This window comes from Xenopus tropicalis, chromosome 9, assembly GCF_000004195.4.
Source record: "Xenopus tropicalis strain Nigerian chromosome 9, UCB_Xtro_10.0, whole genome shotgun sequence".
Classification (NCBI taxonomy): Eukaryota; Metazoa; Chordata; class Amphibia; order Anura; family Pipidae; genus Xenopus; species Xenopus tropicalis.
Window position 1 is genome coordinate 2,752,463 of NC_030685.2, and position 21,760 is coordinate 2,774,222.

Genomic DNA, 21,760 nt, shown 5'->3' on the forward strand with positions numbered 1-21,760 from the left:
AAGCAGGGTCCCTGTCTGTGTCTCTGTCTGTGTCCCTTTACATGAGCAAAAGACAGGCTTTAGACATGAAATAGTCTGTCTTTCCCAGTGTGGAGGTAGAACTGTAACAAGATTACCACCTCCTACTGTGCTGCTGGGGACACAGAGCAAACTGCAGTTCCAATACAGGTGTTATTATGAAATATGATGATTCTTGTTAGTATATAATTAAATACTAATATATAATTAGTACCAGGCACAGCAGCCCTGTGTTTCATACCCTCCCTTTCCAATAATGTTAGGTCTTTAAATGGGCAGAGTCATCCTCACTCAGAATGTTCCCCCTGCCGGGACATAGACTGTAGGGAGATTTAATAGGATTCTGTGGGTCTGAGCCCCTGTAATTGTTTTGGGGGATATTGCTGGGAATAATCCCCTATAGAAATGTGTAAGTGCTTAATTCCACTTCCAGGCCCCTCCCTCCCACAAGGAGCCAATGGGAATGTGGGAGGAAGCGAGTGACCCAGTGATGGGGAAGAAGGATAAAAATGAGGAGCGGAAGGAGAGAATCCTGAATCTCACACTGGAGATTATCTATCTGCTGACTGGAGAGGTGAGGGGGGCACTGTGAGTGGCACAGTGAGAAGAGACTGTCTGTCTGTACAAAGGGGGTCTCTCTGCTGCGTTACACACTCATCATTCTCTCTCCCTCTCAATACATAGGGCTACGTCATCCCTAAGAAGAAGAGCCCAACTGTGGGTTTGGGGGCCCTGCATGCCCCTGGCTCCGTCATACAGAAGGAAAATGACAAGAAGATCCTGGAACTCATCTTCAGTATCATTCGTCTGCTCACTGGGGAGGTGGGTGCGGCCAAACCAGTGTATGATAATCTATTTCTGTGGCTAATTACTGTAACACTGTGTGTGCCTGGGTATCCTACCATAAGGTGTGAGGATGTTGCCTTCTGTTTTGCCTTTAGGAATGGAAGTACATAAAAGAAGACAAGACCCTGGGTGAGTAATGTTTGCTACAGTGTGTGTGGCCCCGGGATGCAGCTCTGTGTATATGTGAGTGTTAATTCCTGTCACGTGACCGTGGGTATGAAGTGGTTAATTCTCCCTGAGCACAGAAGGACAGGAAAGCATTGCAAGCCATACATCTCTGCACTCCCAGCTGCCACAGGACTCAGCATTGTTAGGAGGAGCTCTATTAACCCTAAAGAAATGAAAATTGTAAATGGAAGTGCTCACTTCCTATGGACTTACAATTTGATATATTTTCTAAGGAAGAATCAAGAAAATTTGCTGCCACGTTTTAACACTGGTCTTTAAAGGGTTTTTTATTTAAAAAAACAAAACAAAAATAAAAAAATCCCACAATTTTTGCAGTGATAAATAATATATGGTGCCTAATTTAAAGGACATGTAAACCTACATTTTCCTACCATGTATATAAGTTAAGAAGAATGCAGGCTTACACGGGCAGAACTTACTTCTGCTGTGGCCCCTGTCTGTGTTTCAAATGAGGGGGGGGGGTGTAACTGTTCCTTTGTGTGCCCGCATTTGTACCTTGTGTGCACACACACATTTTGAAGCCAACACAAAACAAATTGTTGTGTGAAACCACAAAATCTTATATTAATTCTGACCTGAGTGCATAACCATAAAGAAATTGGAGGGAACATTGTTGGGTGTCCCTGCCAGAAGCACAGTAGGAGAGGGAAAGCCAATCACAGCCCTGCAGTCACACAAGCACAGACAGGCTTCAGTTCCCTATCAGGTCAGCCTAGCTGCTGATTGCAACAGAAGAAGCATCAACTGCAACATTTTACAGCAGAGCATGAGTATCGGCATTACTCGCTCCAGGTCTAATCTGAATGCTGCCATTCTCTAACAGCTCCTTTCCCCACTTTCTCAGTAGTTGATGTTGGGCTCGTGTCCCCGTAGGCTGAGGATAAATGCAAAAGATGCTGCAGTTAGTTAATGGGAAAAAGACTTTCCTACACAAAATGGCCTTCTCATATTGTAATTAAGTTCTACCATTCGTATATTCACATCCTTAAGATGAATACAGTGAAGCAAAACTGGATGTAGTAAGATATCTCAGTACTGACCCCCTACCAGTGGCTCAAAATGTTGCTCCCCAATCCCTTGGATGTTGCCCCCAGTGGCCCCAAAGCAGGTGCTTATGTTTGAATTCCTGACTTGGAGGGAAGTTTTGGTTGTATAAAAACAGGTTTACAGCCAAACAGAGCCTCGTGTAGGCTGCCAGTACCCATAGGGGCTACTGATCACCAATCGTACCCCCATGCAGGGCCACCACCAGAAATCATGGGGCCCCTCACAACAAAATTTTCGGGGCCCCCACTCCTCCCACACCCCGCCCCCAATGGCCCCTCCCCCAGTGACCCCTCCCATCAGTATAAAGGGCACACAGACATTTGTAGCCTGGGCCCCTCTAAAACATTGGTAGCCATTGCTGGTCCTCCCCCAGTGTCCTCATACTATGGCCCGCTCCCCGCTGCTTCCCGATTTCCCCCCTGCGCCCCCAAGCTCCCCCGCTGCATTCTAACTTTTATAAGGTTGCGCCCTGTGCTTACTGACGTCACATGTACGCACGGGGCACGATCAATAGCATTACCTGCTGACCACCAATGACAGGGGCCCGGAATTGATTAAAGGGGTACATTGGTAAAACCGCTTGAGCCCGGGACGACTGCCCCCCCCTGTGTCCCCCTGATGGTGGCCCTGCCCCCATGAACTTTTTATTGTGCTTGTGTTGCACCCCAACTCTTTTTACATTTGAATGAGGCTTACAGGTAAAAAAAAAAGCATTGGGGACCTCTTTTCTAGATGGTACAATGATGGCTGTTCCCGCTGTAAAGTTGAGCAGAGTAAAATGGATTCCAAAGAGCATCTTGAATCACATGAGATAAAAGTAGTCTCTAGAGCCACTTTACTGAGCTCTCACTGCAGGATCTCTGGCACCGTCCTGGGCACCCAAAGGGCAAGTGACACCAAGGGAGCGTTGCAGAGAGCCAATTTAGTCTCCCGTTAACACTTTTGTTTTAGACATTTCAATTTGAATTTCAGTTCTGATACAGAAGCTGAATTTTGGTCAAGAAAACCTGACAGCTAAAAAAACAAACTGCTTGGACATGTCCCATGTGGGGCCACTGCCATGGGAATAAAATTCATATCACAGTTTGTATTTTCCTTAACTGGAATGTGGCAGTGGGCACAATATACTATCCCATGGTTATGGCTCAGGACTATTAAAGGCCACGTGTCCTGGGAGAGGAGACTTTTTTATGGCGTGCAGTGACTTCCTGTCCTTCCACAGGCTATGGAGAGTTAACCAGTTATGTGTCCATGGCTTCTCCACAGTCCAAAGCCACTGATCATGGAGGAGAAGAAAGAAACAGATTGCTCTGCTCTAAGTTGAATCTTTTGGCTACATTGCCTTGGACTGGCGTTTGCCAATCAATAGGGAGCCAAGTCCCCTCTTCCTAGATGCACTGGTTTATAAAATGTAGCTGCGTTTAGCAGAGCTATCCCGATTGCCTTAATACGAGATCGGGAACCTATACAACCTCCTAATCGGGTCTCCTTTTTGTGGAATTTTATGGCATGATACAATGGAAACCCATATCGTCTGGTTAGTGTTACTAGGTGCCATACGTTTGGAATAACAAAAGGAAATATTTAGTAGTTTGTTGTACTATTGGTGGGATTGTGTTCGTCCCCTCGTGTGTATGTCCTATATGTATGTGCGTTTATGTATCATATGTTTGTATCTTTACCAGATGATTTGTATGAAGATAACAGCAAAGTTAAAGCTGATCTGGAAGCAACAACATATTGTAATAATGAGCCAAGCAAGACTGGGGCTGAAGGGGAAGACGTTTGTGCCAACAGCAATATCCCAATCCCTGAAATGTCTCCAGTGGAACAGCCCCCACCAGCCAATGGGATTAAAGAGGAGGCAGCTTCACGTGAAAGGGCAAACCAATCAGATTGCAGCATTAATCCCCTTACAGAACAGATACAGGAAACAGATACACCTTTAGTTATCATGAAGCACAAGCTAGATAAGAACTTGCCAGCTGATTATATATCAAATGCTGTTAAAGAGGAGGCGGCTTCACGTAAAGGTGAAATCCAATCAGATTGCAGCATTAAGCCACTTAGAGGACGGATACGAGAAAAAGATAAGCCTGCTATCCGGGGATGCATTTTGAATAACAGCTTGGCAGTTAATTATGCATCAAATGACATTAAGGAAGAGTTAACTTCTTCATGGGAAGGGAGAAACCAATCAGATTGCAGCATTAATCCCCTTACAGAACAGATACAGGGAACAGACACGCCTACTCCTATCATGGGGTGCAGCCTGAATAACAGCTCTGCAGATAATTATATATCAGATGATATAAAAGAGGAGGCGGCTTCATGTGAATGGGGGAACCAATCAGATTGCAGCATTAATCCCCTTACAGATCAGATACAGGGAACAGATACACCTACTCCTATCATGGGGTGCAGCCTGAATAACGTTGCTAAAACTATCAGTGAGTCCGCACTCACATCATATCACAGGAATCCGGCTCTGACTGTCATATATTACTGTACTGAGTGCCACAAAGGCTTCAATAGAAAAAGCACTCTCGTTAGACATCAGAAAATTCACGCCCGAGAGAAACCATTTGCCTGCAGCGAATACGGGGAATGTGACACACGTCCGTCGCATCTGAATGGGGAAAATCTGTACATTTGTTCTGAATGCGGGAAGTGTTTCAGCAATCTCTCACACCTTAACATTCACCAAAAGAATCACACGGGGGAAAATCCGTACTATTGCGCCGAGTGCGGGAAGTATTTCCGAGATCGCTCCAACCTTATTGCGCATCAGAGAACTCACACAGGGGAGAAACCATTTGCATGTCCCGACTGCGGGAAACGCTTTACCGTTTGTTCGAACCTTTACGTACATCAGAGAATACACACGGGGGAGAAACCGTATCGCTGCTCTGAATGCGGCAAGTGTTTCACGCGGCAGTCCAACCTCATTTTACATCAGAGGATTCACACGGGGGAAAAACCATTTGCTTGTTCTCAGTGTGGAAAACGCTTTGCCCGGCGTTCTGTGCTTAACGTGCATCTCAAAGTGCACCAGTAAATGTATTTCCCCTAATGTCTGACCCTACGTTGCTATTTGTTAGTCAATAAGTAAATAAAATAGTCGTTAAAGCCATTGTGAGCAGCACATTATATATATTTACAGTAGTGATGGGCAAAATGTTTCAGCAGGCATGGATTTGCAGCGAATTTCCGCGTGTCGCCATTGGCGGATTGTTTCGCGAAACAGATGAAAAAATTTGCCGCATGTCCAAAAATAATAGAAATAATAGCCACGCGACGAATAGCTGCGGGCAACGAAGGAATAGCCGCAGGCGACAATTTTTTTTTACGTGCAACATTTTCGCCGTTTCGCGAATTTTCCGCCATTTCGCAAATCCTGTGAAAGATTCGCGAATTTTTCGGCGAAATGAGACAGATTCGCTCATCACTAATTTACAGTATATTATATGTATAGAGGCACATCTGTAACGGGGAGCGCAGGGGGTCAGCCTGCAATTGGTGCGGAGACCAATAATCCAAATCTTAAAAACTCCTCACAATCCAAACAACAAAACGACAACATCTTTTGAGAGGAATACATCCGCTTCTTTTGTTTAGCACTAGGGGTTCACTATTACTAGGGATTCCCTTTTATCAAATGTACAAATAAGGATCTGAGGGCTCAGTATTTCTCTGACTTTGCTGCATCCCTATTGAGCCAATGGATTTGGATTTAGTTTGACTCAATACTAGGTTTTATGCCACCAATATCTCCACTGATGATGAAACTGCTGAATACTTTCCCTCTGGTTTCTGACTTCAGTCCAATGAACTATATGAAACACTTTCCTTTGGTGAATTCTCTGCAAGCAGACCTTAAAGGGGAAGTTATCCCTAATATGTTATAGAACTTTGCAATTGCAATCTTCATTATTTCTTATAGTTTTTGAATTATTTGCCTTCCTCTTCTGCATCTTTTCAGCTTTTCAAATGACCCCGGCAGCCAAAAAACCTATTGCTACAATTTTGTTATTCTTCTTAAGGTCCCCATACACGGGCCGATTCTAGCTGCCGATATGGGTCCCTTATACAGATTTGGCAGCTAATCGGCCTGTGTATGGGCACTACCGACGGGCCTGCCCGACCGATATCTGGCCTGAAATCAGGTTAGAAAATCTAGTCGGATCGGGGACCGCATCGGCTCGTTCATGCGGTCCCCGGACCAACTGCCCCATTGCCGCCAATATAATTTGATCATTTGGCCCCAGGGCCAAACGATCAAATTAGCCTACACGCTCCCCAATATTGCCCACCCGTAAGTGGGGGATATCGGGTGAAGATCCGCTCGCATGGCGACATCGCCAAACGAGCAAATCTTAACGTGTATGGGCACCTTAACTTTTTATTCCTTATCTTTATATTTAGCCCCTCTCCTATTTATATTCCAGACTCTCAATCAAACCACTGCCTGATTGCTAAGGTAAACAACCCTAGCAACTAGATAGCTGCTGACATGCAAAACTGAAAATCTGCTGAAGAAAAAGCTAAATAACTATAAAACCACAAATAATAAAACATGAAAATCAGTTGCAGATTGTCCCAGAATATCATTGTCTTCATCATACTAAAAGTAAACTCAAAGGTGAACAACCCCTTTAAGGTGCGATTAACCATAGAACTGGCTATAGTGCCGGCGAGTATATGGTTCTGGTTGGCTCTGGGATGCCGGCTGTGCAGAGCTTTACAAAGAAACACACGGCATGACAGAAGAAAGAGCTGCCTCAAGGAAGAACAACCACCTTCAGTTCCCCTAGTCACAAGATCTGGAGGTTTAGCTGGCTATAATTACCCCCTGCTTCCCTGGTAGTTACCCCACTGTATTGGAATTTAACATTCTTTAAGGGCTACAAGTTCCCAATTCCTAATAAACTACACACACAGATCACTATAGAGCCAGTTGCACTAGTGGATGGTGTTTACATTTCACAGACATCTTAATAGTAAGTCTAATTTTTGAGCAACCAATCAGCATCTAGGCTGACCTGATAGGGAACTGAAGCCTGTCTTTGCTTATGTGACTGCAGGGCTGTAATTGCATGAGCTTATTGACCAATAAGAGGTAAAGGTGAAATGTGCATAACCAGGTGCCATGTTTTTTATCCCCACAAGACACCTCAACCCTGGCAGACTCAAGGGCCAAACCCAGAGCCCTTCTCCCAGCAGAACAAAAGCCTATATTAGTTAAAACTATGACAAAGCAGCTTCCTGTTTCCTTATGGCACGCTGCACTATCAAGGGCAAAGGCTTCACATCTTGTCTCCTGCCTACGATGGAAATACCCAGCCCAGTTGTGCCAGGGTGTCACCTCTCAGCTGAGCTGTTGGTCACAATATGAGCCATAGAAGCCCCCTACATTTGGCACGTTCCCTGCTGGGAGTGTTGGTGACACAAATATTTCAGCTCACGAAATCTGCAGGTAAAAACTGGCTCAGAAAGCATGTGAGATGACCAGTTAGTCAATCTGCTTAGAGACAGTGAACTAGGTGCCAGGGTTAGGGAAGGTGGGAGGACTAGGATGAACAGGTAAGTGGATGAGCCAAGAGACCTCCAGGCTCAAAACTAATAACAAACCAGACAGGAACAAATATGGAGCCACTGAATTGGACAGAAGGAGCTTGGGGACCAATGGAGCACAGCCAGTTTGTTGACCAAGTGGATCTTGGGCTTCTTAGGCCACCCAACTGGGTGTCGATTGGCCCCAAATGTATCTGGGGATGTTTTCTTCACACCCACCTCAAACCCCATTGTGCTCAGACAAAGCCCTGTTATTCCCCTGCTACATGGGCTTGTAAAGAAGAATTTGATGCAGTTGTTAGCTGAACTTCTCCCTGCTCAGTCCATAATTTATATAAGCCCTGATCAGTGAGGGTATCATTTTGGACCCATACAAAGCAAAATAGACTGCTGAGTTAGTTAAAGGAGACATATAGGAAAAAACACAAACCTTAACCCTGTAGGCAATTATGAATAATATATATAATATGGTGCTGGTTTCACAATCCCCCCTCCTACTGTGCTTCTGGCAGGGACCGTTAGGACACGCCCACCCCTCATGTGAAACCCAGACAGGGACCTGAGAGGATCTATAGGGAGCTCCAATAAAGGGGCCATTGTTACAGATAGGGGTAATGTTTAGCCCAAAGGGAAACCAGCACCGGATATTATTCATAATTGCCTACAGGGTTAGGGGTTTTCATTTATCCAATATGTCCCCTTTAAGATAGTTTATTAAAAAAATGACCCCTTTATTCCCCTCAGATAGCCTCTGATCTGAGCCTGTTACAGACAAGTGGTGGCCCCCTTCAAGCAGGGAAACACAGACTGCGGTTTCTTGTTAGGTTCCCGGCTCTGTGGCACAGAACAGGAAAGCAGATGCTGGAGAAACATCTAGAAAATCCAGCTGCCATCCAAGGGCTGCACGGACTGCAATTAAATGTAAATGCAATCAGTGCTGCCCTGCAACATGTATTTGTTAGAAGTCCCTGAATTTTCTAGTGATCTGGCCACCCTAGCAGAGAATTCAATACATTTCTTTCATTGTTACAGGAGTATAATGCAAAAGCAAATACGTGATGTCTGTGTTTAATTCTGCATGAATATACAGTACATATGCACCAATACAGTATATCATGTACAGGGACCCCATGGATAAACACACAGGACACTACAGTATAGTACAGACTGACATTCTGTAGCGCATCTTTTCCCGCAGCTGTCGGTCTCGCTGTGTCCGCGTGGGTCAGTGATAACATGAAGCCGGCAGGACCAGATACAGATTTAGGAGATGAGTTTTGGTGTTTTATGTGGAAGTAACACGTCAGAGAGACTCCACCCAACGTAATTCTGAGCAACTTCTCCGTATGCAATAAATTGCACATTCCCCGTGGCATTTGGCTTATTTGTACTTTCTGAGGATAAATGACTACAGACGCAATGTAGCCGGCATCCTCTCTACCGTGTCCTGTTCTCTGTCTCCTGTAGGTCCGGTACAAAGAAAGCAAGCATTTCACCAGATGAGAACACTGGAAGCGTCTGTGGACGAGATCCATTTGTCAGAGCAATCATGGCTGCTCCATGTAAAGAGAAACAAAACATGCACATAAAAAAGTGCTTGCAGAAGAGGCCGTCACATATATATTGTCCTAATGGCTTAGAGACATATAAAGTGACCGTAAAGCCTTCCTTTAAACGGAAACTGAACCCTGCTGCACCGTAATGTTTAACCAAATGTTACTCGGCTGCTGCCGGACTACAAATCCCAGAATAATGTAACATATAATGAAGGGTGAGGCATGCTGGGAGCTGTAGTCCAGCAACATCAGGGTTGGATTCTTAAAGCAATATTGCACAATAAAACTTTCCCAGCTCTCTAGGGCCCGCATTGGCAGAAATGCAAAATAATCCTCCAATGAGAATCCCAGCTGATGTGAGTAAATCCGGCTCCCTGTTCTCTGTTCCTGCAATTGGAGTTGGGAGCAATAAGCACAGTTTCCCAGCACTGAACAAGTCTGTCCCTTTATCCCCATGTCTGATTCCTGTGCCATATAATGACGGGAAAATGCCATCATTATCTCTATATGTAAGGTACCAGCAAGGGGCCTGACACAGGGAATCAGCATTCTCATTGGTCACTTCTCTTGCATCTATAATGAAGTTTTGGGTCAGTAGAATTCTCATTGGGGAATTGGTTTCCATGTGTAATTACGTTTTTCATCAACTTCAATAGAGAACTAGGGGGCGCAGTGGGACAACTTTACGGTTGGGTTTATTTCCCCTTTAAGCAATGAATACTGCCATGTTGGACCTCAGGGGTTTCTGCTCACTTAAGTTCATATCCAGAGGGCTTTACTGGTGTAACAGATTAATAAATAGGTGAATGGGGTGCTTATGCCGAGACACTGTAGTGCTTGGGGAATGCGCTACTGGTGAATTCTCCGGTGTAACGCAAGCTGTGAGCTTTGTGCAAAACAAATCCTGCATTCGGGACAGGAATAGGGTTTCTCCCCGGTGTGAAGTCTCTGGTGATCCTTAAGATTGGAGCGTCGGGTGAAAGCTTTGCCGCAGTCGGCACAGGAAAATGGCTTTTCCCTGGAGTGGCTCCTCTGGTGCACAACAAGGTTGGAGCGGTCGGAGAAGCGCTTGCCACATTCAGAGCAACAATACGGTTTCTCCCCTGTGTGGATTTTCTGGTGCACGTTCAGCGGGGTGCGGTGGGTGAAACGCTTGCCACATTCGGAGCAGGAGTAGGGTCTCTCCCCCGTGTGGATTCTCCGATGCAAAGTCAGCTGCGAGCTCTGGGTGAAGGATTTCCCGCAGTCGGAACAGCCGAACGGTTTCTCTCCCGTGTGGCGTCTGCGGTGAACGCTGAGGGCGGAGCTATAGGAAAACCCTCGGCCACACTCAGCGCAGGTAAATGGTTTCCTCCCCGCGTGGTTCCTCTGATGGGCAAGGAGATCGTTCTTTCTAGGGAAAGATTTGTGGCACTCGTAGCAGTTATACGACAACTTCCGTGACCTCGTTTGAGAAGTGCGTGCGGGTTTAGCCTGAACTTCGCCATTTAAACTGCTATTTATGTTCCATGCTCCAATAGGATTGGGTGCATCTGCTCCTTGTATCTGTTCAATAAAATTACTAATGCCCCACTCTGAGTGATTGTCTCTTTCACATGACGCCGGCTCCTCCTTTACAACTACGGGTATATAATGAGCTGCCAAGCTGTTATTCAGGCTGTACCCCATGATAGGAGCACAGGCATCTCTGCCTTGTATTGGTTCTGTAAGTGGATTAAAGCTGTAATCTGATTGGTTTCCCTCTTTATGTGAAGTAACTTCCCCTTTAATCCCATTTGATATATAATTAGTTTTCAGGCTGCTATTGCACCCCATGATAGGAGTAGGTGTATCCGTTCCCTGTATCTGTTCTGTAAGGGGATTAATGGCACAGTCTCTATAGTTTCCCCCTTTACATGAAGTTGGATCCTCTTTAACAACACTTGTTCTATAATCCTCTGCCGAGCTGTTATTCAGGCTGCACCCCATGATAGGAGTAGGTGTGTCTGTTCCCTGTATCTGTTCTGTAAGGGGATTAATGCTGCAATCTGATTGGTTTCCCCCTTCACATGAAGCCGCCTCCTCTTTAATCCCATTGGCTGGTGGGAGCTGTTCCGCTGGAGAAATTTCAGCATTTGTAAAATTTCCGTTTCCAACAAATCCTGTTCCTACAGCGGCAGTCCTGCTTGGGTCATTATTACAAGATGGCGTTGCCTCCAGATTTGTTGCAGTGGTTTTCTGACCTTCATATTTGCAATCTAGCAAAAGATACAAGTATGGAAGGTTATTTTCCTGAGAAAAATAAATAGAATGTGCAATATAGGGCAGCACAGTGGTGAAATGGTTAAAAACAATGCTTTGCTGTATGTTCTCCCCGTGTCTATATGGGTTTCCTCCTACCCTAGAACAACAACCAGGAAGGTAATTGGTTCCTGATAAAATTACCCATAGTGTGTTTGTGTGATAGGCACCTTAGGATTGTAAGCTCACCGGTGCAAGGCCTGATGGGAATGTGATAGGAACCTTAGATTGTAAGCTCACTGGGGCAGGGACTGATGGGAATGTGATAGGGACCTTAGATTGTAAGCTCACTGGGGCAGGGGCTGATGGGAATGTGATAGGGACCTTAGATAGTAAGCTCACTGGGGCAGGGACTGATGGGAATGGGATAGGGACCTTAGGTAGTAAGCTCACTGGGGCAGGGGCTGATGGGAATGGGATAGGGGCCTTAGATTGTAAGCTCACTGGGGCAGGGGCTGATGGGAATGGGATAGGGGCCTTAAATTGTAAGCTCACTGGGGCAGGGGCTGATGGGAATGTGATAGGGACCTTAGATTGTAAGCTCACTGGGGCAGGGGCTGATGGGAATGGTATAGGGACCTTAGGTAGTAAGCTCACTGGGGCAGGGGCTGATGGGAATGGGATAGGGGCCTTAAATTGTAAGCTCACTGGGGCAGGGGCTGATGGGAATGTGATAGGGACCTTAGATTGTAAGCTCACTGGGGCAGGGGCTGATGGGAATGGGATAGGGACCTTAGATTGTAAGCTCACTGGGGCAGGGGCTGATGGGAATGGGATAGGGACCTTAGATTGTAAGCTCACTGGGGCAGGGGCTGATGGGAATGGGATAGGGACCTTAGATCGTAAGCTCACTGGGGCAGGGACTGATGGGAATGGGATAGGGACCTTAGATTGTAAGCTCACTGGGGCAGGGACTGATGGGAATGGGATAGGGGCCTTAAATTGTAAGCTCACTGGGGCAGGGGCTGATGGGAATGGGATAGGGACCTTAAATTGTAAGCTCACTGGGGCAGGGGCTGATGGGAATGGGATAGGGACCTTAGATCGTAAGCTCACTGGGGCAGGGACTGATGGGAATGGGATAGGGACCTTAGATTGTAAGCTCATAGGGGCAGGGACTGATGGGAATGGGATAGGGGCCTTAAATTGTAAGCTCATAGGGGCAGACACTTATGCATAATATCTGTAAAGCACTGTTTAATAGATGATACTAATAATAATATGTTGACAACCAGCAGTAAATAAGTCAAGGAATGTTTCCACAAAATATGCATATTTATATTGTTCCCAGACTGCAACTGTGCTGTACATTTTAGTAAGTTCAGTTACACACAGGGTTCTGATTATTTGTGCCCTGCGCCCATTACTCACCCAGTGGGCGGAGCTGCCGATGATCCTCCTTAATCCTTTCCCAGTAAAGGGCCTTGTCTCTCTTTAAATACTCCAGCACCTGTAGAGAAATACAGACCTTATGGCAGCTGTTTACGGAGTATCATTTCTTTATTATAATTTCCTATCCTACAGTGCCGCCGGCCCCCCTGCACAGCCTGGGAAAGGAGGCAGCAGGAAGTGGCAAAGACTCGGCTCTAACTGTGTACTCTGCTGGATAAACATGTTTTTTCTCCTAACCAACTCTCCTGAGCTCAGTTTAACCATTACAGTGCTCAATCCAAGCAGAACTTCTTATCAAAGTAAGTTCTGCCTGTGTAAGCCTGCATTCTTCATTGCATGAACTTTACAGCGCACAGCTGTTTGCAGATTCCCTTAGCCTAAACAAGTGTACAGACATGCAGGATAATTGCTGTATAAATCATAGTAGAACACAAGTGTTATTCCCAAATCTTACCCTAAATTGGCTCGGCAACCCTATGCCTACTGCCTTATGACAACCTGGCACACACAATGTTACAGTCATCCCCCAGCCAGAGAAAGGGATTATCATACACTGTTACTAAACAATAAGGGGGGATTGGGGGGCCGCACCCACCTCTCCAGTCAGCAGGTGCATGATATTGGATATGAGTTCCAGGATCTTCTTGTCATTTTCCTTCCTGGGGGCTCCCCCCACAGTTGGTGGGGTCACATGGCGCCTGCAGGCTCCTCCCAACATACAGTCAGTGCAGTTCTGTGGGAGGGGCATGCCATCACCTGATTTTTTCATTACAATGTAGCCCTATGTATAGAGAGGGAGAGACAGAGAGAGAATTGTCGATGCTGCGAAACCTTTGTACTGGTATTTTCCATTATGACACAGGATGCTATTCGCTATCTGAATATGCCACTTGTCATTGGCTTGTATGGAGAACACGCTAGGAGCCCCCCACTCAATCCAGTAAGTGGCAGAAGGAAGCAAAGTGCGGGAGCAGATACTGATCCAGGGGAAGCCAGAAGTCCAAACAGCGTCTATAGTAATTATAACTGCAAGAGGGTAGAATCCAGAACATGCCCCCCCCCCCCCACATTTTATTATAGGGATGTACCAAATCCGTCGTTTTGGGGTTTCACCAAAACAAATCCTGCTCAGACCATGTGACTGAATACTAAATCTGCTGTCTAATTGGCATATTCAGATTTCAGCAAAATCCCAAGAGCTGCCTGAAACCCAATGGGGGCACAATCCCTTCCAGCTAAAGGCTGGGCTGCTACTGTTACATAATGTGCAGCAGCTCTTGCTTCTCCTCTAATAAACACTTCTATTTCTCCTGCACCCCAAGACCTCTGGGCCCCTGTATCACTGACACCAGGAGCCCCAGGAAGTCATGTGACTCAGGGGGGGGCACTTTATTACCCCCAATGAGACTCACCTCTCCGGTCAGTAGGTAGATGATCTCCAGGGTGAGCTGCAGAAATCTTTCGTTCCAGGGATCTGTATCCTCGTTGCCCATCGCTGTATCAGTCGGTGAATTTCCTCAGTGTCCCCTGTAATTGGGCAGGGAGAGATTTACAGAGAGACTCCCACCTACCTTGGCCTCCAGCTGGGGGGCTGCCTGGCTCCCATGTTTGCTAACAGAGTTCTGCCTTCCTGGTGGCGCTAAGTAACAAGGCTTTACCTCAGGACTGAGGCCCTGACTTTTCCCAGAGAAATACAATTCAGTGCCTTTGGGCCCAGTACAGCAGAACAGCGCCCCCACTGGCCAGGCACAAAAGCATTATTCCTGTGGGTCCCTCAGAGAAAGAGACAGCTTTGCATCCTAGTGTCAGAGAGACACTAACAACATGGAAAGGCCCCACCCACAAGCTGCATGTCCTGTACCCGCCCACACACCCTCAGTGCCACAAACTCACCGCACTTGTGCCCTGAGCCCCTGACCTGCCCCTTACTGACCCGCTCCTGCTTTCCAGCTCTGTTTCTCTGTGGGAAAATCTCTGCTGTCTGGAGCTGGGCAGGAGGGGGCGGGGCTCCCTTACTCACTCATTGGCTAAGAGGAGAGGTGCGAAGCGGAGACAGTCAGTACTGCCAACTGTGTCCCGCCAACCAAACCTGATAGTGTCAGTGTAGCCTGTCCCTTACTGACCCGCCCCTGCTTCCTGTAACTGTAGGAGCGGCGAGACAATTAACTTATTGGCTCAAAGTGGAGAGGGCGGGGGCAATGACTTGTCAACCCATTGGCTCAAAGTGTAAGGGGCGGGGACAGTGGCTTGTCAACCCATTGGCTCAAATTGTAAGGGGCGGGGACAGTGTCTTGTCAACCCATTGGCTCAAAGTGTAAGGGGCGGGGACGATGGCTTGTCAACCCAACCGATCTGCGTAAGTTTTACCCGCTGGTATAGACGAGAGGCGGAGCTAACGTCATTATAGGAAGTTGGGGACAGAATGACAATGCACTGACTGTTCTGAAGGAGGAGCGTAGTGTTTACATTTGCGTTCCACGTTACCGACTAGGATAAGGCACATCCGGGCACCTGTAGGCGTGTCAGTGAGAATGAGACTGGGCGTAACGTTCTATATATGGATATATATTATAAATCATGTGTTTATAATGTGAATACAAAGGGTTAGAGCATTCAGGCTTGTACATCGGTGCAATACACAGAGAGGGGTAAATAATAGAGGGTAGATGATTGATAGACAGATAGAGTGAGACAGACAGACATACAGAGGATAGTAAAATAGATAGACAGACAGTAGATAGTCATACCTATGGCATTGTTACAAACCCTAACTGGTCTTCAGGTTGGACCCCAACTACTACTCTATGGCCCCTATCCTCTCAAGGGAGCAGTGCTGTGCAGCAGGATTTACTTCCCCTTTAATAATGTGACTTGCAACATGGCATTGGCCTTGGTCCAACTCCACCACTTTAGGTTTTGACTGCATGGTTGTATCTAGGATGGGGCTCAGGGACACATTGATTTCTATTGGGTCAAACTCAGCATTGAAATCTATACATTTTCTGAGGAATAGGCATCATGGGCTGTGTCTGCACACTAGGTGTTGGGGGGGCCATGATGGGGCAGTCTCAATGTAATATTGTATGGGCATAGAGCCAGGGCACTTCCTTAATATGCTCATTAGTGTGCCCAGTATGGCCACCTACACTGGGAGCTCATTTTAAGCACAGGGGATTGGGGAGAGGGGCACAACACTCAATAGGGAGCTATTACTGCAAAAAGACATTTTTTTGTGAGCCATAGACATATAGGATAAACAAAAACACCTCTAATCCTGTAGGCTGGTTTCCCTTTGGGCTAAACATTAACCCTATTTGTAACAATGGCCCCTTTATTGGGGCTCCCTATAGATCCTCTCAGGTCCCTGTCTGGGTTTCAAATGAGGGGTGGGCGTGTCCTAATGGTCCCTGCTAGAAGCACAGTAGGAGGGGGAGAGCCAATCACAGCCCTGCACTCACACAAGCACAGACAGGCTTCGGTTCCCTATCAGGTCAGCCTAGGTGCTGATTGGTTTCTATCCTACAGTGCCGCCGCCCCCCTGCACAGCCTGAGAAAGGAGGCAGCAGGAAGTGGCATAGATGGGCGGGGCTAGTGGAGTTTTTGGATACATTTTCAATAAATCAGCCCAAAACACTACTTTTAAAAAAGCCCATTCCTTCTCTATTTAGATGAGTACAATTAATTGGCACAATATTGTTTTTCACGCAATATGTCTCCCTTTAAAATACATTTTTTCCATATTTATTGAGAGACTGCATGTTGAGACTTACTCCCCCCCCATGCTGTGAGTTACAGAATAACTGAGGGAAAAAGTGCCAGGCTGATAGGGCATGTGATCCTTGCTAGTGATGTCTCTAGGCTAATACACTATTCCGGACTCTTTGTAGTTTTAGGGGCATTTTTATGGATATAAAAGTTCCATGTTAAAGGGGAACTCTGGACCTCTGTACCAAAATTGGTTAAACAGCCCCACAAAACACAGAAATCCCTAATATACATATCATTGTAATCTGTTCCATCAAAAAGTATGGATAAATACAATTTTTGTATGCTGAAATCCAGCTGCAGTTCTTTTTCTGCATCATTTGAAATCCTGGCAGGGGAGGAGGGACTAAAACACTGAGGTAACAACTTCTCCCCAGCATGCAGGAATACATAACCCACTATGCATTGCACTGGGATGTTCCTTTCCTTATTGACATCACGTGTGCAGCAGGGAATTGTGGGATTGGAAGGATGCAGGCTGAGGGACAGGCGACTACTGTTACATTTTATTTGAGTCTCAAATTAGTTAGCCAGATCAGCAGGGGAACAGGGGGCGGGGCTTAGGGAACTGTTCCAAACCATATTATTACCGTATTTTTCGGACCATAAGACGCACTTTTTTTCCCCCAGAAGTGGGGGGAAAAAGTCCCTGCGTCTTATGGTCCGAATATAGCCTACCGATATACTTTAAAAAAATGTTTTTACTTGCCCATGTGGTCTCCGCAGGGCCCTCCTCTATTTGCCGGCGCTTAGCTATGGCGCTGTGCGCATGCACAATGACGCGCATGCCCATACGAATGAGCGTCATTGTTCATGCGCCAGAGCTAAGCACCGGTAAATGGAGGAGGGCCCTGCGGAGACCACATGGGCAAGTAAAAACATTTTTTTAAAGTATATCGGTAGGCTATATGCTGGTACAGATGGGGGCAATATGTTGGGTGAAATATGTTGGGTGCTGCTGGTACAGGTGGGTGAAATATGTTGGGTGCTGCTGGTACAGGTTGGGTTTTAATGCACATAAAATATTTTAGGACACTTTGTTTCAGAATCTTTTTTTCTTCATTTCCCTTCCCAAAAAATTGGTGCGTCTTATGGTCCGGTGCGTCTTATGGTCCGAAAAATATGGTACATTAAATATCATAAAAAGGCCACATATTTTTTAATTGATGTATATTGCAAAGTTGCTTGAAATTATGTTTTCAAAAAGCTCAAGTTGTGATTGGATGGAATTTCCCTTTAATAATGCCGGCAGTAATTAACCGTATTACCATATTTTTGAAAGTAAGACAATAAAATACAATGTGATTTTATGTCAGTTATACAGTGGTATAAAAACTGCCCTACTGGGAATACGAGACGTTACATTTCTCCTGCGTGCATCTTTTGGTGTACGATGAGGCTGCAGCGACGAGTAAAACATTTGCCACATTCTAAGCAGGAAAAGGGCTTCTCTCCCGTGTGCGTTTTCCGGTGCACGCTGAGGTAGGAGGGGCGCTGAAAGCATTTGCCGCATTCAGAACAGGAGAATGGCTTCTCCCCTGTGTGGGTTTTCCGATGCACATTCAGATGGGAGTGGTGGGCAAACGATTTCCCACATTCCCCACAAGCAAACGGCTTCTCTCCCGTGTGAATTCGCCGATGTACAGTGAGGTTGGAGCTGTGTGCGAAGCATTTGCCGCATTCGGAACAAGAATACGGTTTTCTCCCGCTGTGAACATTTTCATGCAGGTTAAGGTGACAGCGATCTGTAAAGCATTTCCCACAATACGAACAAGCAAACGGTTTCTCTCCTGTGTGGATCGCCCGGTGCACGCTAAGGTGCGAACGGCGTTTAAAACGCTTGCCACATTCCGGGCAACAAAATGGTTTCTCCCCCGTGTGAACGGTCCGGTGGACATCGAGATGTGAGCGACGCGAAAAGCACTTCCCGCATTCGGAGCAGGAAAATGGTTTCTCCCCCGTGTGAATCTTCTGATGTACATTAAGGTGCGTTTGATCTTTAAAACATTTCCCACATTCAGAGCAAGAAAATGGATTCTGGCTTCTACATATTTGCTCCGTATGAAGAGCTGAGCGCTGTTCCCTACATTCATAGCAATAAAATAATTTTCCTCCTGTGTGTTTCTTTTGTTCTGCTGGCTCTAAGCTTTGAGTGAAACATTTTCCACATTCAGAACAAATAAATGGGTCATGTGTCAATGACAAACCAATGCTCAGGCTGCACCCCATGATAGGAGTAGGCGTTCCTGTTCCCTGTGTCTGTTCTGTAAGGGGATTAATGCTGCAATCTGATTGGTTTCCCCCTTCCCATGAAGTCGCTTCATCTTTAATCCCATTTGTTATTTGATTACCTGACAAGTTGGTATTTAAACTCCATCTTGTCATAGCAATTGACATATCCATTCCCTGTATCTGTTCTGTAAATGGATCAATGCTGCAATCTGATTGGCTTCCCCCTTCATATAACACGGTCTCCTCTTTAATTCCATTAGATATATAATTATCGGCCAAGCTTCCCATGACAGGAGTCGGTGTACAGGTATCTGGTCCCTGTGTCTGTTCTGAAAGTGGATTAATTCTGCAATCTGATTGGTTTCCCCTTTCACATGAAGCCACTTCCTCTTTAATCCCATTGGCTGCTGGTGGCTGCTGAACTGGAGACATATCAGGGCATGGGAGAATTCTGTCTTCTTCTTGATCCACATGTTTTGTTGATATGTTTTCATAGTAGAATGAAACAGTTTCATCAGTTTTATTTTCACAATCTGTCAAAAGATAAAAGCATGAAAATTCATTACATGGCATTCCAGTAAATGCATTTATATATAACACACAACTCTTGTCTTTATCAAACTTTATATCCATGAAAGGATCATCTATGAACAGCAAACTGTTGGCAATTCTAGCTGTCCGTAGCCCTTCCCGGAGATGCCACTGGTTCGTGGGGCCAAACTGAGGTCTTTTGCACCAATAAAATGCTGAGCACACAGAATAGACATGACGTTCTAAAAACACATTTCTTAGTGATCAAAAACTTTAGAAGAGTAGCGAATGTTTCTTTGTTTACACACAGATAGTTTTCAAACACATTTTCCTTATTAAAGAGGGAGATAATAAAAGCTGCACTGTTCATACTTAAAGGTTCAGATAAACATTTGGTTCTGATATTTTCTGCCATTACTCACCCAGTGGGCGGGGCTGCTGGGGCTCCTCCTCCTTTATTCCTTCCTTGTAAAGGGGATTGTTTCCTTTTATATACTCCCATGTCTGCAAAATTAGATGGAAACATCCTCACACCTTAAGGCAACCTGGCACACACAATGTTACAGTCATCCCCCAGCCAGAGAAAGGGATTATCATACACTGTTACTAAACAATAAGGGGGGATTGGGGGGCCGCACCCACCTCTCCAGTCAGCAGCTGGATGATGTTGGAGATGAGTTCCAGGATCTTCTTGTCATTTTCCTTCTGTATGACGGAGCCAGGGGCATGCAGGGCCCCCAAACCCACAGTTGGGCTCTTCTTCTTAGGGATGACGTAGCCCTATGTATTGAGAGGGAGAGAGAATGATGAGTGTGTAACGCAGCAGAGAGACCCCCTTTGTACAGACAGACAGTCTCTTCTCACTGTGCCACTCACAGTGCCCCCCTCACCTCTCCAGTCAGCAGATAGATAATCTCCAGTGTGAGATTCAGGATTCTCTCCTTCCGCTCCTCATTTTTATCCTTCTTCCCCATCACTGGGTCACTCGCTTCCTCCCACATTCCCATTGGCTCCTTGTGGGAGGGAGGGGCCTGGAAGTGGAATTAAGCACTTACACATTTCTATAGGGGATTATTCCCAGCAATATCCCCCAAAACAATTACAGGGGCCCAGAAACACAGAATCCCATTAAATCTCCCTATAGTCTGTCTCCTTGCAGGGGACCCTTTCCCTTATTATCATTGTGAAGTCAGGTTCTGCCATTTGCACTCCAGTACAGGAAGGAAAGAGTTAAGGTTTTACAGTATTTGAGGGGGGGATGGAATGTGGGGCTGGTAGCAGAAGAGAAAGGTGAATATTGGTTCTGTTGGGGTCACTGAGTTACTAGAGGAAACCGTTAGAGAGACAGTGAGACCGCCTCATACTGCACAAGAGGTACTGGGCCTGAAAACGACTCCCTCTTTAGTAAAAAAAACAAAACAAAAAACCCCAACACATACAATAATTGCAGGTCCCCCTTCCCATGCTCTTACACACGAATTCATTTCACAGCCTGTAACGGAACAGTAGCACCCAGTGTCCCACCACACAAGGCAACCTCTGTCCCTTACTGACCCGCTCCAGCTCTCCAGTGGTTTCCCCCGTACAGCCTATAGCTATACAGGAGGGGGCGGGACACACTCTTATTGGCAAGAACGGAGGAGGCGGGACACAGACAGCCAGTAGCAGCTAGTGTTCTACGCCAACCAAACCTGATAGCGTCTGTGCAACCCTTACTGAGCCGCTCCAACTTCCCAATGACAGACGTGTTGTGCCGCCTGTAACTGTGCAGGTGGGGGCGGGACACACCTACTGATTGGTTGAGAGGGGGAAAGGGCAGAAACAGCCAGTAGTAACCCGTATGTCCTTTCAACAAAACCTGATTGTTTCAGTACAGCGTCTCTCCCTTACTGACAAAGTTACTGCTGTGAGGGAGGGGGCGGTACACACTCACTTATTGGCTAATAGGGGAGGAGGCGGGACAGAGACTGCCCGTAGTATTCACTGTGCCCTTTCACCCACACATGATCTATTCAGTACGGCATTTTCCCTTACCGACCCGCTACTGCCTCACTCTGCAGGAAGGGGCGGGACAGACTCAGCCATTGATAAGAAGAGGGGGCGGCACACTTGCTTATTGGCCCAGACTGAAAGCACGGTAAAGGGGAGGGACTGAATGAGTAAGGGACTGAGGGACAATTGTTTAATAGTTATGTAGCTGGGGACCAAGCTGGGCAGTTTTTGACTACGCCCCTTTCTCTGACTTTTGGGTGTGTAAACCCTGCTGCCCAGCGCGGCTCAACCGAACGTTACTCAGCTGTTGCCGGACTACAAATCCCAGAATAATGTAA

General features: G+C 46.2%; 1 protein-coding gene and 1 pseudogene across 2 annotated transcripts; one reads left to right on the forward strand and one right to left on the reverse strand.

Annotated features, from left to right (window-relative positions):
* The first annotated feature begins 733 nt into the window (after positions 1-733).
* LOC100488224 (Gastrula zinc finger protein XlCGF53.1) lies at positions 734-5,234 on the forward strand. Its single transcript, XM_031893053.1, has 3 exons — positions 734-840; positions 960-993; positions 3,786-5,234. Exon 3 carries the CDS (start codon positions 3,917-3,919, stop codon positions 5,156-5,158), a length of 1,242 nt encoding a protein of 413 aa, XP_031748913.1. The 5' UTR covers positions 734-840; positions 960-993; positions 3,786-3,916; the 3' UTR covers positions 5,159-5,234.
* Positions 5,235-9,907: 4,673 nt separating this feature from the next.
* LOC108648853 lies at positions 9,908-21,465 on the reverse strand (annotated as a pseudogene). Its single transcript, XR_001925325.2, has 5 exons — positions 20,903-21,465; positions 20,321-20,461; positions 20,073-20,210; positions 19,853-19,975; positions 9,908-11,467 (listed from the first exon to the last, which is right to left on the reverse strand). The product of XR_001925325.2 is annotated as a gastrula zinc finger protein XlCGF53.1-like (transcript).
* Between the last annotated feature and the right edge of the window lie 295 nt (positions 21,466-21,760).

What these genes read in the sequence shown, in the direction of transcription:
- LOC100488224 (XM_031893053.1), top strand. Translation starts at nt 3,917, where the DNA reads ATGTCTCCAGTGGAACAGCCCCCACCAGCCAATGGGATTAAAGAGGAG.